General features: G+C 35.5%; 1 protein-coding gene across 1 annotated transcript; it reads right to left on the reverse strand.

Annotated features, from left to right (window-relative positions):
* Nucleotides 1-324: 324 nt before the first annotated feature.
* LOC110876920 (protein FAR1-RELATED SEQUENCE 5) lies at nucleotides 325-3913 on the reverse strand. Its single transcript, XM_022125078.2, has 6 exons — nucleotides 3715-3913; nucleotides 3466-3546; nucleotides 2084-2885; nucleotides 1747-2005; nucleotides 1093-1662; nucleotides 325-993 (listed from the first exon to the last, which is right to left on the reverse strand). Exons 1-6 carry the CDS (start codon nucleotides 3911-3913, stop codon nucleotides 325-327), a joined length of 2580 nt encoding a protein of 859 aa, XP_021980770.1.
* Nucleotides 3914-17119: the final 13206 nt, after the last annotated feature.

The following is a 17119-nucleotide window of genomic DNA, read 5'->3' on the forward strand; positions in this document are numbered from 1 at the left end:
CCACCCATTTCTTAATCTCAACAAACAATGCAACGTTTACTTCTAACACAAAACATTAGGGATATCATTTCATAATGCAACTGATCAGTTAAAACATAGTCATTAAACTTAAAAACCATACGACATACCAAAACCACATACATCCTAACATGCAAACATATGCATGTGCATCGACTTTCATATAATCTACACATGCAAACATGTGCATGTCCAAAAGGGTTGATCAAAGTTTACTTGCGCTCCACTAAAATGGAGACCAAAAAGCTGGCGTCATAAAAGTTTTCAAAACACGCACATCACACACATCAACATAAAAATACCAAATCAAGTGGACTCCTGGCTCGCAGAGCTTGAGTCTTCGTCCTCGTCCTCGTTACCCGATTTATTCTTCTTCTTCTTTTTCTTGCAATTTCTTGAATCATGCCCAGTCACGTACTTCATACAGGTTCGGCAAAGCCTGGGTGTTTTGGGAGGTTTGACAGCAGAGTTGCTCGTTCCATCCTGAGGTGCTCTAGACAATCGCCGGCGTTTGCCGCGTCCTTTGTTCCTGATCCCGTCTGGGTTGTCGAGAGTTACGTCCCCATCTAAAGAAACACCAAGCAATTCTTCAACAGCAGCATAGTTATCATTGTTGGCTCCGTCATCGACTGGTCCTCCATTTAGTAACTTGCATTTCAGTTCCTTTATCTGCTCAGCGAACGAGGAAAGTCCTCCAACATCGCTTCTTAATGCGTCCACACATTCAGTTACGATCTCAAGGATCTGACTTCTAGCAGCGGCTTGTGGACGAGTGTCAACGCCATATCGACTCTCAATAGAAAATAAACTTTTAGGAAGCACGTCCCTAGACCAACGCTTAACAACATACTGGGCCGGGATTCTTTCAATGTTGTTTACCCGGTAAACACAAAAAATGTGCCTACACAAATATCCAATACGGATGAAGTTGTTGCATGAACAGGAAACCGACTGGTTACTCAACTCAAGTATAACCTATAAACACACCAAAACACATAATTAAGCTTCTATGAAAAAAAGCATAATGAATAACTTAAAACAAAAAATGCAACTATAAAGATACATCAAAATTACCGTAAATGTGTTGGTTGCATTGTTACGTTTGTCCAATTGATTCACATAGTAAACACAACCTTCCTCACAATCCTCCGTGTTTACTATGTAACAAAACAGCTTCCCCTTGTATATCTCTTTTCTTACTTCCGTAGAAATTGCATGTGTATACAACTCAAAGGCATGCTTCTCAATAGCTAGGTCAGTACTGTCCATGAATACACTAGATGAAGTTTTAAACTCTGCAACGCGTTGCCTGTAACGCTGATTGTCTATCCTAGTCTCGTAACATAGCATGAACTGAACTAGTGTGTTAGCACTAGAAGAGTTGACCTTGAAGCTTGAGTTAGAGCTTTCACATCTTGATGTAGTCTTCATCAAACAACACATTGGGATGTCACGGAAGTAGGCAGGTACCCATTGGTCCCTAATTGAGTACATGTCCTTCAACCAGTCGTGATCTTGTAACCCATATTCCTCCATCAAAAGTTGCCACCGCGTCTCAAATGTAGATGGCTTCATGTGAATACTCCACACCAAACGATGCATCAATGCTCTTAGCTCAGAGTTTTGTAACAAGTCTCCAGCAATCTATACAAATGAAAACACAAAAACTGTTAAAATAATTGAAACAAAAAAAACTTCTCAAAAATAAATTCATAAATTAATAAAAACCTTGGTGGGAAGTTTCTTCATAATATGCCACATGCAAAGGCGGTGCCGAGAGTCTGTGAAAACCTCTGAAATGGCAGCTTTCATTGAAGGATCCTGGTCCGTCAAAACTAGCTTTGGTTGCTTCTTGTGTGCCTTGAGAAATGATTCAAGTAACCACTTGTAAGACTCAGTGGTTTCGTTGAATAACAAGCCAGCACCGAATGTCACACATTGTTTATGATTATCAACGCCTGTGAAAGGAACAAAAATCATGTTGTACCTGTGCGACAAAGAAAAAAAAAACAAAAGTTAAATAGTATGTTAAAGGGAAAAAAAGTGCAACTATCAAAAACCTTACTTGTTAGTGTGATAAGTCGCATCAAAAGCTAACACATCCCCAAACACCTCGTAGTTTATCTTGGAAATTTCGTCTGCCCAAAAAATCGATCTCAATTGCCCTTTCTCAACAACAAACTCATAGTAAAAGTCTGGTAAGCTCTCGGATCTTTCTTTGAGACGATCTATAACAAGTTGCGCATCACGATCGCCAATATAAAGCCTAACCGACTGGCTCCAGTTCTTAAAATCAGTTGGCGTGCCACGTACATTGTGATGTCCACCCATCAGGGACACTAAAACTCTGTGAGAAACAATCGGACCAATTCTGTTCAAACTCATGTTATGGATAAACTGTTTGGATGCAAATGGTAGTTTCCTTGAAGTCCTACTTAGGTCACGATTGAAACGCTCAACAAACGGATGATTATGGTGCTCATTGAACCCTACCACTGTGCACGTAGAGCTGCCCTCACAAAACTTAACCAGTATACTAGCCTTGCAATCTGTCACTGTGAAATTACTTTGCCTAATAGTCAAGCTTGAATGCTCCAAAGTATCAGTTTTACGCTTAATCTGTGGTTTTGAATATTTAGTACACCTTATGTACTGGTGAGTGACAACCCCCTTCCATCTCTTGGTTTGCCCCTTACGAATAGAAAACCCAGAATACACAGCATAATCCTTGTACATACTGAACACATCCTTCCACGTTTCATAAACAGAACCAACAACAGGCTTTAAAACAATAGGAACATTAGGACACCACATTCTAGTCCCATTGGGTGTGTGGTGAACATAAAATTCCTCGTCCGCATGAACACCTAGAAAAAGTGTATTGATTAAATAAATCATAGCACGTATAGGTTAAAACACAAATTTACTTGTAACATGAAAACATAACAAACTGATACTATAGTTTCCAAAAATACAACATTAACACCTTTTCCAAAAAAAATTCAAATAAAACGTGGAAGTACATTTTATTGATGACGCCAAAAAGTGTAGATGCTATTGCATTTTTTTAATGGTGACCATATGTCATACTTTGTTAACGTATACTTGCTAAATTATTATTATGGTATGCCATAGTGTCACCTTTTCAATACATACTATCATATATAACCTAACCATAGTACCAAGTTCAATACCTTGGTTTCCAAAAACATATAAAAACTTAATACAAGTCTAACGACATGTTTTCTAAAAGCTTGTTTCTTAAAAAAAATGGTTACACTTGTTTTTTGCCTTGGAAAAAAAAATACCACATTTTCAACCAAACTACCCAAAACATCATCTGCTTAATAATAATAATAATAATAATAACAATAATAATAAAAATAATAATAATAATAATAATAATAAACTACAAACAACAATTAAACTATAGATAAAAACAATGACCTGTTGATAACAACTGAGTAAAAGTACAATCTTGAACACCATCTTCATCATCATCTAGTCCATTTTGATTCAGAGTTGAGGCTACACATAAAAAAAAAAGTTAAGCAACAAGAATCCAATGTACAACTAAACAAATAAATCCTTATTTTACACAACAGAAAAAAAAAAGGAACCAACATGAATCGAACGAATATCTACACAAGCATTTAAAGCTGTACATCTAATGAAACAGAAAAAAAAATCACTCACGTGTAATCGCTGAAGAAATAGGTTCAGGATCTGGAGAAACTCTACCCTCAACCAAAGCATCTTCATCTTCATTAAATGCAAAATGAAGTGAAAGATTATGTGGGACAACATTTAATGGTGAACCGGGATCATCATTGAGGTTAGCTACCTCCGTACCGCCGACAACAGTTAGATGTTGTTGGTTGTTCAAATCAGCCATGTTAAATGCAAGTTCTCATCAATGATGAGTAAATGGTGAGTAAATGAAGAGAAAGAAACTGATGAGAAGAAAAGAGAGATGAAGAAAGTTGTGATATTAAGAAAATAGAGAAGAAGAAAGTCTCCTCCAAGTACATGCATTTATTAAAAGCATGACAAGATGAAAAGGTGGGTATGATACAAATGAAAGAAGTCTGCGTGTGCAGACATCACCATCGCCATCTATACATGTCAAAAGTGAGACATGCAAAATTACTATCATGCCCCTCATTCTTCAAATAATAGTTTAAACGTGGATCAATCCTAGCCACATATTAGAGTTTTCAGGGTTTAGTCAACTGGACTGAGTTTTCTCATTATAATTAGCCTATATATATATATATTAATTATAGTTTTATGTATAAAAATAATTAAGAACAACAATCATATATATTTAATTTGCAAGCTAGCTCAAACTCAATAAGTGAAACTCGAGCTTGGACTTATTTATTACACAAGTTTATTTTTAAGTTCGAGCTCGTTTAAACTCAAATCAGTTCAAATTTTTAGGAATCTGAGCTTTTTTCTCGAATTGTGTGGGGGTTGCGTGGCGTAGATAGGATTTGGCGCAGTGGGCCATTGTGGCAATCGGCCAATCCATCACACACCCCTTTCCGGCTCTCTCAACAATTAGACAATGGCTCCCATTCTTTTTACATATATTAGGCTATGTGTTCATGATCCTCATGACTATCACGACCCACCACGTCAGTGCCATGTCACCCACCTTTAATCTACTATCCTAAGGCTGTGGTCATGACCCAAACCACTATCCTCTTATTTATTTTAATTTAGCTTTATCTAAAGAAAAATGAAAGGATTTCTTGAAAATGGAAAGCAGGACCATGGTAGTCATGGTTTAATCCATGCAAACCATGTTGGATAAGGCAAGGGGATGGTATAGCCTTTCATTTATGATCATAGATGACAAATCATATTCCAACCATGATCCTCAAACCCTTTAGCCTTAGGTGGATGATAGATTATGTATAATGTATATAATATTATTAATTATCTTTTAACATTAAAATATAATATATTTTTAACGCATTAAATTTTTATTTAAGAGTAAGGTGTTGTTGGTTTTTTCAGAAAAGCTATGTGTAGGTTCTTCTGTGTGTGTGGCGCAGACGACGCGCAGACATTGCCACGCGCAGACTGTTTGTTTTTCCGAAGATGTTTCATTAAAATACGTCTGCACGAGCTCTTCTTGGTGCAGACTTGACCTAACTACTTCTAAGATCTTCTAATGTCTGCAGAGGGTTAAACACCACCACACACTACCACCATCCACCATCGTCCATCACCACCACCACCACCACCATCCACCACCCACCACCCACCATCCACCACCCACCACCCACCACCGTCCACCACCCAACGCCCACCACCGTCCATCACCACCACCACCACCACCACCGTTACCACTATCACCGCCCAGCACAACCGTCCAGCACCACCACCACCGGTTGTACACCACCACCAGTTTATTTTAAAACTCTACATACATTAAAAAACAAACAGTTTTCTTCTTGTAGACTGCGGAGATTTGATTCACATCTTATTCTATAGATGTCTGCAGATGTGATCCGCTAATTACAAACATTTTACCTCTTAAAAAACAAACAAACACCTAAATGATGATTAGTGAGGTGTGATGATCTGTGTTCTTTTCTCTTTTTGCTTTTGTTTATTTATTCCTTTTTTTATTCAATAAATGTATCTGAATACAAGATAATGTTTGATAAAAGGTTTCGCTTCATGAAAAACAAACATCACATCAGAAAATTATGCATGATAGATGTTGATTTTCTAGTTTATTTTGATAATATTCTACATTAAGTAAACACATTCTATCAATAAAAATAATTTGAATTGTAACTTAAATTTCTCCAATACTTGGCATACAAGTTTGTATAAATACTTTTGATAGTTATTATAAAACCTAAAACACAAAGCAATTCTATAATATAAAAAAAAAAGAAAACAAACAAAAATCATAACAATTAATTTTGCGTAAATAAAAAAGTTGCTAATAAAGTCACACCCTAAAATCTTAATTTCACACCCTGTATACGGGCCGTATAACGTTATACGGCCGTATAGAATAATCTAACATGACAAATATTGGGTCGTATAATGTTATACGGCTCGTATAGATGGAGAAAATATCAGGTCATATAACATTCTATATAAGTCGTATGACATTATATGAGTTTGGGTCGTATAACATTCTATACAGATCGTATAATACGCCCGTATACATGGAGACGAATAAAACATTCACCGACTTTTTTTATGCAAAAATTTGCTATACGGGATGTGAAAATAAGATTTTAGTGGTGTAGAAATAGTGGTTAGCTGTAAAAAAATGTTAAGAGATAAGAAGGAAAGTTGTACCGGGTGGGCGTAGGGAAGTTGGTGAGATAGTGACCCCGACACAGGCCAAAACGTCAACACTTCACCAACTCTTGTATACACTAAAATATTGGAAACCAGAAATATGTGTGGGTCCAAGTAATCGGATGTTGGTGCACCCATGGTCTTTGATTCCTTTTCGTCTCCGAAGTGTTTTAGTTGCAATCATGCCATCATGGTCATGGGTGAGCTCATCGATGTTTTTCTTATTTTTAAAGATAGGGTGGGTGGGCATTTACAATACTATTACTTCGAAGTTTATGCAAGGGTTGGATTATTTTGGTGATAGTTCAAAGTTTTCTTAGTCTTACTCTTTAGTGTGAATTCATCATGGCTACCTTTTGTATTCTATATAACAATAATCGTTATCTAACTTCTTTTAACTATAAATTTCTTTTAATAATTGATTTACCCTTGAATATCAATTTAATGGTTAATAAGTTTGATTTATTATTAGTTAGACATAGGTATACTAAGTATAATCGCCGCTATACTATATGCCTAACATGAGTTTGTTTCATTAACAAAAATGCACTTTTTTTATTTCTTATAATTTGTTCATGTTGCAACACATGTCGTATGACATTAAAATCTTAGTTGAACCTCATAATCCTTGATCCAAAATCTATTAACGAGAACACTCTCGGTGATTTTCGTATTATCAAGATTGCTTTAGTTTAGCTGGATTTACTTAAATCCATAAGTAATATAGCATAAACATTATTACAAATGCAGAGGTGTAAAGTATATACTTGTATAAGCTTATGCTCATTTCTAGCATTAGGGATGACAATGGGGTAGGCTTGGGACATATTTAGGTAATTCTAATCACAAACCCGATTAGATAAGCTTGTCCCAAAACCCACCGGGTAATTACTTGTTGGGTATCGAGTATACATGCGGATTTCGGGTAAACTCGTTAATTTAAAATAATTAGATGACAAAAATAGTATATACCAATAATCAGTATACGAAATAAATACTTAAATGCATAGATGACAAAAATAGTCTATGCCAATAACTGATACACACGTATTTAAAAAAAGAAATTATATCAAGTATACAATCGGGTAAACGAGTACATTTTATCCGGTAAGCAGGCATATCACCAAATCCAACCCCCGTTCCAAACCTGCAAAAAAAGAAAAAAAAAAAAAAAACTAGTCCCAAACTTGCTACCATACCTGACCCCAAGCCGTCCCAAATGTATTAGGTTTTAAGTTTGATTGCCATCCCTATCTATCACTAATAACATGATGATTCTAGGGGATGAAGCCCCCATAGTTGTAACTGTGCATCAGTGACAAACTAATTAGCAGTGGTAGGTTAGAGAAGTGGCTGTTCTCGCATATAAAATTGGCGAACTATCGACGTTTATAACCACCTAATAGTTTTATTCTTTCATGAAAAGTTACAAAGTTTTTTTAAATAGCAACTTGACGCTCAATTGTAACAACGCATCAGTTGCAACTATGCATTTAGAGAAGTGGGTCTTCCCACATATATAACTATCCAACTATCGGCGTTTATAACCCACTAAACAACTATACTCTCTCATGAAAAGTTACAATGTTTTATAAATGGCACCTTGACGCTCAATTGTAACTATGCATCAGTTGCAAGTGAGCATCATTGACAAATTAATTAGCAGTGGCAATTTAGAGAAGCGGGTGTTCCTACATATATAATTGTCTAACTGCCGATATTTATAATCACTAAACAGTTATACTCTCTCATGCAAAGTTAACTTTTTTTGTTGTGTTTATACTTTATAACCTACGTATAAGGTCGACCTTTAATCTGATTTATGGTACGATTCCAAAACAAAACTTACATATCGCTCTTGATTTCTAGATTAAGAAAATTAATGCAAAGAATTCAAATGTATGAAACCACGGCTACCAAACGTGGTGTAGCCTATAAACTAGTAACCTGATAAGTACCAAGATTGATTATTGTTAGGATATATTTAGATCAATGACCCCATCTAGTTCTTGATTATTGCTCTTTTAAATACATTTTCGGTCACAAAAGTAAACTTCGTACAATTAGGCCATGTGTTATTTACTTTATACATATAAAAGGAATTTTACTCAGTCAACTAAAATTATATGAGTAAATTATTATAAAATTATGAATTTTTAATATAATCACTCATGGGGTTGTGTGGACCCACAAGGCACAAACTAAGTTAAGAAGCAACAAAGTTGAGTTGCCAAAATTGAAGACTGCGTTGCTTGGTCCTTCGTCGTGGTCAACCGTCGTTGATCTTGCCTTGCCACTTCAATGTGAATCGACTCAGGCTGTGGCGACTTGTCTTTTATTGTTTATGTTTAATTAATGTCATTTAGAAGAGAGAGATATATTCGATATAATGATATGAATCTGATATAAAACGCTTATTTGTGTACAACAAATAAAGTATAGGTGGTTGAACCAACAAATAGGCATACTGAAGGGGTATGGTCCCAGATCTCGCGTCAGCATCGACCGCGAGTGACCATTACCCTTATCAAAAACCCCACCAGCCAACAACCTACTTGTGCCCATGCGAGAACGCGTCGACACAAGGGTTGAATCCAATCCATCTAGTGATGAAGGAGGACTTACCTGGAACATGAGAACGGTAGAGTGATGCGACATAGCATCACATCTGATGTATGAAAACGGAAGTATTCACAGCGATGCGGCCTCGCACCGCATCCAGTGAACACTTCTATCAATACAAGGAAGCTGGATAACAGCAACAGTCACCACAGGCGACGATGCGGCCAGCACCGCATCTCGCGTATTTCTTGATCACAAGCAAGAGACGCGATAACATCAGATGTTACCGCAAGCAGCGATGCGGCTCGCACCGCATCCTATACGCTCAAACAAGTGGGACTGACACCACAGTGCAAGTGGAACCAATGGCAGTCACCTGTCAGGTCTACATAAGCGACAGACTGACGTGGCGTCGTCTCCCCGGCCGACATGTCTGACACACCTGCAAAGGTGTAGCATGCCGTCAGTCTATCCATCCACCTCCTCCTTCACTCCTCGGCTATAAATACCAACCCCAAACCAGGTTTGAGGTATCTCTTCACAACTCTCGCACTACTACTACTATCTTACTTTGCTTCCCAAGCAAATTACTGATTCTCACGCCGGAGAGTGGTAACAAGGAGCACCCCCCATCCCATCCTCCTTGTTACGAGTCACGGTTTGTTTCCTTGTGCAGGAGATCAACCCACCGGTGATCCAACCAGCGATCCTCGAGAGGAAGGGATTAACCCTTCTTGACCAGACCAGTGAGTTAACCCTGCCCGGTTAACCATTGTTTCATCACATACCTTTGAAAAACTGATAGAGCAAACCAGTTATCGGTCTATTGGACACGACGATGACACACTTATATAAAAGGAATATTGGATTTAAATAAACTCAACTTTCATCAATTGGTCAATAGCATTTTCAACTTTCGATTTGTAGCACACCCAACTTTTAACTTATTAGCAGATAGCACTCCCAAACTAACCAACACTAACTCAGTTTGTTGACATCAATTGCCACATCAACATACCAATGCAATGTCAGCTGCCATGTCATAACAAACCAAGTCAGATGCCACATCATCAAAAAAACCAAGTCAGTTGCCACGGCATCAAAAAAAGTCCACGTCATCGCACAAGTGCTACATTAATAAAAAATTAATTGGGTTAGGTTTCAGTTAGTTTGGGAGTGTTATCGGCCAATAAGTTGAAAGTTGGGAGTCATGTAGTACAAATCGAAAGTTGAGAATGATATCGGCCTATTGGTGAAAGTTGTGGTTGTTTAAATCCAATATCCCTATATAAAATTTGTAGTTGAGAGAGTAAAAATCTATTCTCTTTTATTTTATTATATGCTTATGATGGCCATTGACCAAAATGGCAAAATAGTTAAAAGTTGATAATTGGGGACTTTTAGAACAAAACAATCGTAGTAAATATCACCGAGAGTATCAATGGGGTAAAAAAAAAAGAAAAAAGAAAGACTCAAGAGTGGCCTTAAAACTCGGAAGCTTTGAGTGTTCAGACCATAAGGTTCATAAAATAAAGCATGGCAAGATCCTACAATATGTCTACAAATAAGCGGATCATGAGTCAAGCTCAAGCTTAGCACGACAACATGATGTTAGCACGTAACATCAGTTTATTGAACACTTCTATTTTCTAAGAACAAATTGTTGAAGTGTGATTGTCAATACCTTTATTTATTCAATTGAACATACCAAATATAGTTGTTTTTGTTTTTGTGGGGCACTACTCTTGCACATCCTTGAACGTCCTTACGGCCAGACAATTGGACAAATCTACCAAATATATTCAAGTATGATAGTCGACATTTAAAATGAGAAGACTGTCTTTAGGTGACAATCTGATACGAATCGAATCGTTACCAAATGACCCAAAGAAATAAGATAAGTAGCTTGATAGAATATTTAGAGAGAATTCGGACTAAACCATATTATTCATTCATAATCTAACCATAAGCATACAAATGATATTTATAGCTATTGCCTATTACTTAAATAACTGAACAAACTACTCAAACAATTACCTATTACTTAGAGGTAACTAATAAACATAGAAAATGTAAAGGACATACATGCAACGTGGCATTGTGGCGATGTAAAGAATTATCACGTAACATAATTGCATGAACAACTTAATAAATGAAGTGGGTCATGGTCACATGGCCATATTTCAAAGTTCACCATGCAACTGCATTTAGAGGCAATTGAATGTGATGAAGCGTCTATGTTTCGTAGCCCATAATCACAGGATGATATTCTGTTAACATTTATGTTCAACTATAAATATGTCATTGCAATCAATTATAATAATTTTGCTTGTAAATTAAAAAAAAGGGCAATCAAATTTTACGAACACTAATTTTTATATTTTTCACACATAAACCACCTATTAACATGCACATACAAGGATTTAAACCCACCCCACTTTTGTGTGGGGCACTCACCATACGGCTAGATCACTTAGTCATTGGTAAAAGAATAAACGAATACTTGCAACAATTCAACCAAATGTCTCCAGACGTTGTCGAATTCATCGTTGGTTTATGCAAGCTGCGCCTAAAAATAGGATTTAGATTGAAAATAATGAAACGTTGAAGTTCAAAAAAAAAAAAAAAAATAACTTTAAAAAGGCCGGGTTAAATTTATCTCCCTCTCTAGTGAACGTATCCCCTTCCATATGAAATGAGAAACAAACTAATGGTGGGTCTCCCTTATGATTTGTGAGAGTAGGCGTACGTTTAACAACACCCCTTTTAAAAAAATAAAGTTCCAAGTGTCCAACTATATGTACAAAAACTGGTTTTAGACCCAAACCGATTCGGGGCCCAAACCAAATCATTTTTTTTATTGAAGGCCCAAATCGGTTTGACAAAAATGGTTCGGTTACCAATCAATTATTGACTAAAAACCCAACCTTATACGAATCGAATAGGATCTTCTAAACCGGTTCAGGGGCCCAAAAAAAAACCTGTTAGTAAACCGCTTTAGAAAAACTGAATAGGGCTTGTTTTAAACCGATATTTTCCTTCAAATCACCAACTGGTATCAAGCCAGAGGGGGCTCAACCTAGTTTGGGCCAAAATGGTTTTGTTTTTGCATTGGGCCGGCTTATAAACCGGTTTGGCGGGCCCAAATCGACTTTTATGTACGGTGGGTTTTGTCAATAGCGATTGAGCGCAAGAGTTTAGGCCCACGTCAATAACACAAGCGTTTTATAGAAACAAAATTGATTCTGGGCCATCACTGCCCCTGACTTCATTTTGACAGCCCATAATCAAATGGCCCAAAGGTAATTATTAAAAAAATCCTTCGAGCGATACATCGAGAAATATGTATGTTTTGTAAATTAAAGTTAAGAATTATTTAAAACTAGTTATTAGACCCACGCGCGTTGCGGCGTGGGTATATTATAAATATCGAACGGTTTAGTCTAAGCGTTATGTGATGCGTATACCATATGAAAATGCGTGTTTTGACATATCCGATTTAACTCAATAGCATCTTGGTTGGGTCAAAATGTAAAGTAATCAAATTTATACTGTACAATCATAACGTATTTATATGTGACCTGACTCATACATAGGAAATGTACAAAAAAAAACATGAAAGTGTATAAAGGGAAAACTGACACGTGTAAGCAAATGACATATTCACATTAAGGGTTGAAATTTTACCCCTAACACGTTGCGGTGAGCTCGAATTTATACCGTCGAATAAGAACATCATATATTTGACCCCATTCGGTTCAGAACTATATTTATGGCGAAACGTAGACCAATCGAAAACGTATTACATCTGTGTTGACTTGCTTTAAAAAAGTTTACATCGAAACGTAAACTAACTCGAATTTGACATATAAATAAGAATACGCACATGAAAATACTTTTTCGGGTAAAGGAATAAAATAGGTAAATTCGAAACTTTAGAAAAAATCGAGTGGGTGAAAATGATATTTTACAAAGTTTTTAAACACAACAGCAATTTAGTTGTTCGAAAAGGAAATTAGCGAAAGAAAAATTAATTAAATATGTAGGATTAGTTTAATTTAAATAAAAATTGCAATTTTTAAAAGTTGAAGGGATTGTATAATGGAGTAATAGTGTAGATTTAATTTAAGTAAAAATTGCAATTTTCAAAAGTTGAAGGGATTGTAAAATGAAGTAATAGTGTAGACTTAAAACTGCAATTTTCAAAAGTTGAGAGGTTGTATCGTAGGTTGGAAAAAAGATGGACCATTTTTATAAATGCCACAAATTGAGATGTTGCAAAATGAACTGATAGTATAAAGGGTCATAATTGCTATTATCAAAAGTTATGGGGTTATAAAAAGCAAGGGGCTAAAAGTGCATTTTATCATTTTTTGAAGGTGGTCGGTGGAATTTCCACCGACTTTTGGTTTTAAGATAGTATGAAATGACATTTATAACTACATAAAAGTTTCATCTAACAAAAAAAAGGAATTATGACACGTCTAAAATAATATCAACACATGTTTTACATCGATAAAAGTTGTATTTGACTGGTAGTGAAGAAACTAATTTCTAATTCACTATTGATATCGTTTCACTTTAGTTTCATCTTGAACACATACGTTGTTGTAAGTATCAAATTCATATAGTACTAATCTGGTAGAGACACTTGTCTCTTAAAAGGAAGGTTCGAGATTCAAATCTGGGCAAGAGAAATATTTAAAGATTATTGATAACATTTGTCGTTAAAAAATTATATATGCATCCTATAAAGTAATGTAAACACCTATGTATAAATAATAAATTTAATAAAAGTCATATTTTTAACAAAATGTATGAAGAATCCATGAATGAAGTTACAGAAACCAATCCATGATTTTCTGTTCAATTATCATCCTATATACCAAGAGATCAATCTGACAATTCCAATTCAACAATTATCCAGATTCAGGAATATATATTTTATCCATAGTTAAGCTAACTAAAAAGCAAAAGAGTTAAAACTAAAAGTCTATTTTATTGGACCAATTAGATCCAGACATGTGTGGATACTGCAACACGCGTCATCCTGCCGTGTCGATAATAAACAACTTTGTATGAGGTCCCTTGTTTTTTATTTGTGTTTGTATGTACCCCGTTCTTTCTTAATTTTGCAAAATGTGCAAAACTTAAGTTTTATTACTACACAAATTGGTGTTGCGGCGCAGCTTGTTGCCCGTTTATTTGTCATTCTTATGTAAATTTTTCTATCGTCAATGAAAGGTTGAAACTTTGATGATGGCTAAAAGATTTGAAAGATAATTATCTATATATACAAAAACCAACTTAGGGTATGTTTAAACATCACGTCCCTCTCCGTGATCTATCAAAGCAACTCACACCGGTTGGAATTTAAAGGCAATCGGTTGGAATTTTAAAGTGCCATTTCAGAAAACGAAAGAAAATGGAAAACCACAATGACGTGGCGACCTTTTGAAACGACATGTATTATGGATATGATATTTCCTATTATGCCTTTGCCAGCGTTTAACATTAAGTCATACCATCATCTTTTTAAATATTATAATTTTTTTAATTAAAAGTAACCCACCATATTCTAATATCTTAAATTACAAAACTATATAACTAAGGGATAACTAACCGTTGCGTAAAAAAACACACCGTAACAGAACAATGACATCTCGACCGGTTGAATTGATAAAATGATTTTATCTATACATACAAAAACCAACAAAACGTCACCCTTCACGCCTCCCTGAAGAAATTGTGTCACAAAAAGCAAAGGTTGTGTCGATTAAATGAAAAAAAATCACGAACGGGTGTTGATCTTTACAAACCGTTGTAATGGTTCATGAAAGTATTATTGAACAATATAAAAGGGAGCGCTTCCCTTTCACTTCATCCATCCTAAATTATCCAAATTTCACACAAACAGTTTACGTTCACAATTCTCTCATTTACACCAGAATTGCTATCAATATGGTTGTTGTATAAACAAAATTTTAGTAAACGGTAAACCTTAAATCGAAATTATGCCCATTCGGCGATTTGTAACATTATTTTTTGGTATCCAGAGAGTCACAACGTCATCTCTTCCTCTCGGGCAAGCCGTAACCACCGCCTCTTCATCTCCGGTGATTCGTAACTACCGCCTCTTCATCTCCGGTAATTCGTAACTGCCGTCTCTTCATCTCCGGTGATTCAAGCAAAAATCATTGTGCAAACCCTTCCAACAATTCATAACCGTTGCCACTTCATCTATGGCGAGTCGTAACCGCACACCACAAATCTACTAACTCCACAATCTGGTCACCGGCTCCGTGACGCGGTTACTTTCTCATTGAAATATCACCAGAATCGTTGTCAGATCAAGCACCAACAATTTCGATGCAGATTTCGTTGAAATCGATCCTTCAAGAGACCGGGTCGTTTCGGGGGGCTAGAATTTGAAAAGAATAAAACCTACCCATCCAATCTTTGGTTTTGAAATATAGGGAAGAGTTGTCATGGTTGGAAAGATGTCTGTGTTTTCCTATTGGTGGGTTGGTTTTGTATTGCAGTAACTTTATTACGTGAAGAGGCAAATGAGGGTTTATTGAACAGTGGCGAGTTCTCATTAAAGGGTTGCAAATGGCTCGCATATTGGTCGGCGACATATCTTTTAGTGGGTTGGGCTCACATACTTCAAATTGTATGTTTATATCATTTGTTTTTTCATTTAATTTTTACCACATAATGATATTGCTGCATAAATATGTGACTAAGCATATGTATATGTGATTAGATGCAGAATTGAATAATAGAAAAGTAAAATGGGTACTGAATAGTAGTTGATAAAATATACCCACAACTTACAAATGAATGAAACGTTTCCGATTATCGGATATATTTTGGATCATTAAAAACGAAAACGTTTTGTAAATACATACATATCAAGAATTTTCGCATCTAATATAAAAAACGTTCACAATCAACGTCCCGCCGCAACGCGCGGGTCAGCGTCAACTTGTTATTTAACAAAAAGTAAAAAGTGTCATTAGATAATGTTTTCTTAATTTAGTGTATGCTTTTATACGGGAAATGTAAAATACACTCTTAAAGGATCTAAAAATTGTCAAATAGTCCTACAACATTGCAATATAGAGAACATAATATTTTTTAATATAATAAATACAGCTGTCGTTTAAATTCTCTTTATCAATTGAATTACATACATAACTGTAGAAAAGCATCTATCAACGCTTGTTATTGCGAGCGGTAAACTAATGTTGACTTCAATGCACTAACACATGAATGAAAGGTGTTTATTTTCTTCAACTATCAATCTTACAAGACTAAATAGACCACTCAAATTGGTATATCTTGTATCTACTTTCAAATTATCAGTGTAGTTTAGGAGTTCAATCTTGCGTCTTATTTTATCATCTTCATTAAAATTATTTGAATACATCTCGGCTAACCATATTATCTTTGGTAATACAACCTCACCAAAACAACATGGACTCAAACAGTCAAAACTACTCATACACATTACACGTAAGTAGTTCTCATACGCTGGAGTTGTAAAACTTATAATTATTATATAGTTTTTAAACACTTGAAGTTGATTTTTATTGATAAGTTTAAAATCAGGTTTCGAATAAAATCGGAATCATTATTGAAATTTTTACACCTTTAATATAATATAATATAATAATTTTAACATTGGGAACATTAATCTAAAGAATTGTATTTGAGAAGTAGGATTTTAGAAATTTCAAGTTAATTTTCAAATGAGATTAAAATCGAATTCGAGTTCGGGTTGGTGGGAACTCCAACTATTAAGGTTTAACATTCTAAAATTACAATAGGCTCTTCTCAGTTCTCATGAGAAAACCCTTAAAACCCAACAATTTAGAAGAAATCAGAAATCTTGATAAATTAAGATTGAACTATAATAATCTTTTACATTTAGGATGAAAATGTAGGGTGGAGATACAATAGGAAGTTTATTTGGCTAGGAAGCGTAGGAAGTGATCTTGACCATCCATTAAGTTAATCAAGGGCTAAGATTAAATCAGGGAAATTGAAAGGAAGAAAAGAGGCACGTGAGTTTGTTCAAGGGCATTCTAGTCAATCCAAGCCAATAGTTTCTCTCTCCTCCAATTCCCCCTATTTTTTAAACGTTAATAACTCTTTCATATGACATTATTTTTTTTATAAAAATTGCACCAAAAAAATG

The sequence above is a fragment of the Helianthus annuus genome, chromosome 9 (assembly GCF_002127325.2).
Source record: "Helianthus annuus cultivar XRQ/B chromosome 9, HanXRQr2.0-SUNRISE, whole genome shotgun sequence".
Taxonomy (NCBI): domain Eukaryota; kingdom Viridiplantae; phylum Streptophyta; class Magnoliopsida; order Asterales; family Asteraceae; genus Helianthus; species Helianthus annuus.

Bases quoted from the DNA above. Each gene is read 5' to 3' on its own strand.
- LOC110876920 (XM_022125078.2), bottom strand. From the start codon at position 3,913: ATGGCTGATTTGAACAACCAACAACATCTAACTGTTGTCGGCGGTACG. The intron at 2,886-3,465 runs GTCATTGTTTTT...CACTTTTTCTAG, and splicing joins TACTCAGTTGTTATCAACAG to GTGTTCATGCGGACGAGGAA. The intron at 994-1,092 runs GTAATTTTGATG...GTGTGTTTATAG, and splicing joins ATGCAACCAACACATTTACG to GTTATACTTGAGTTGAGTAA.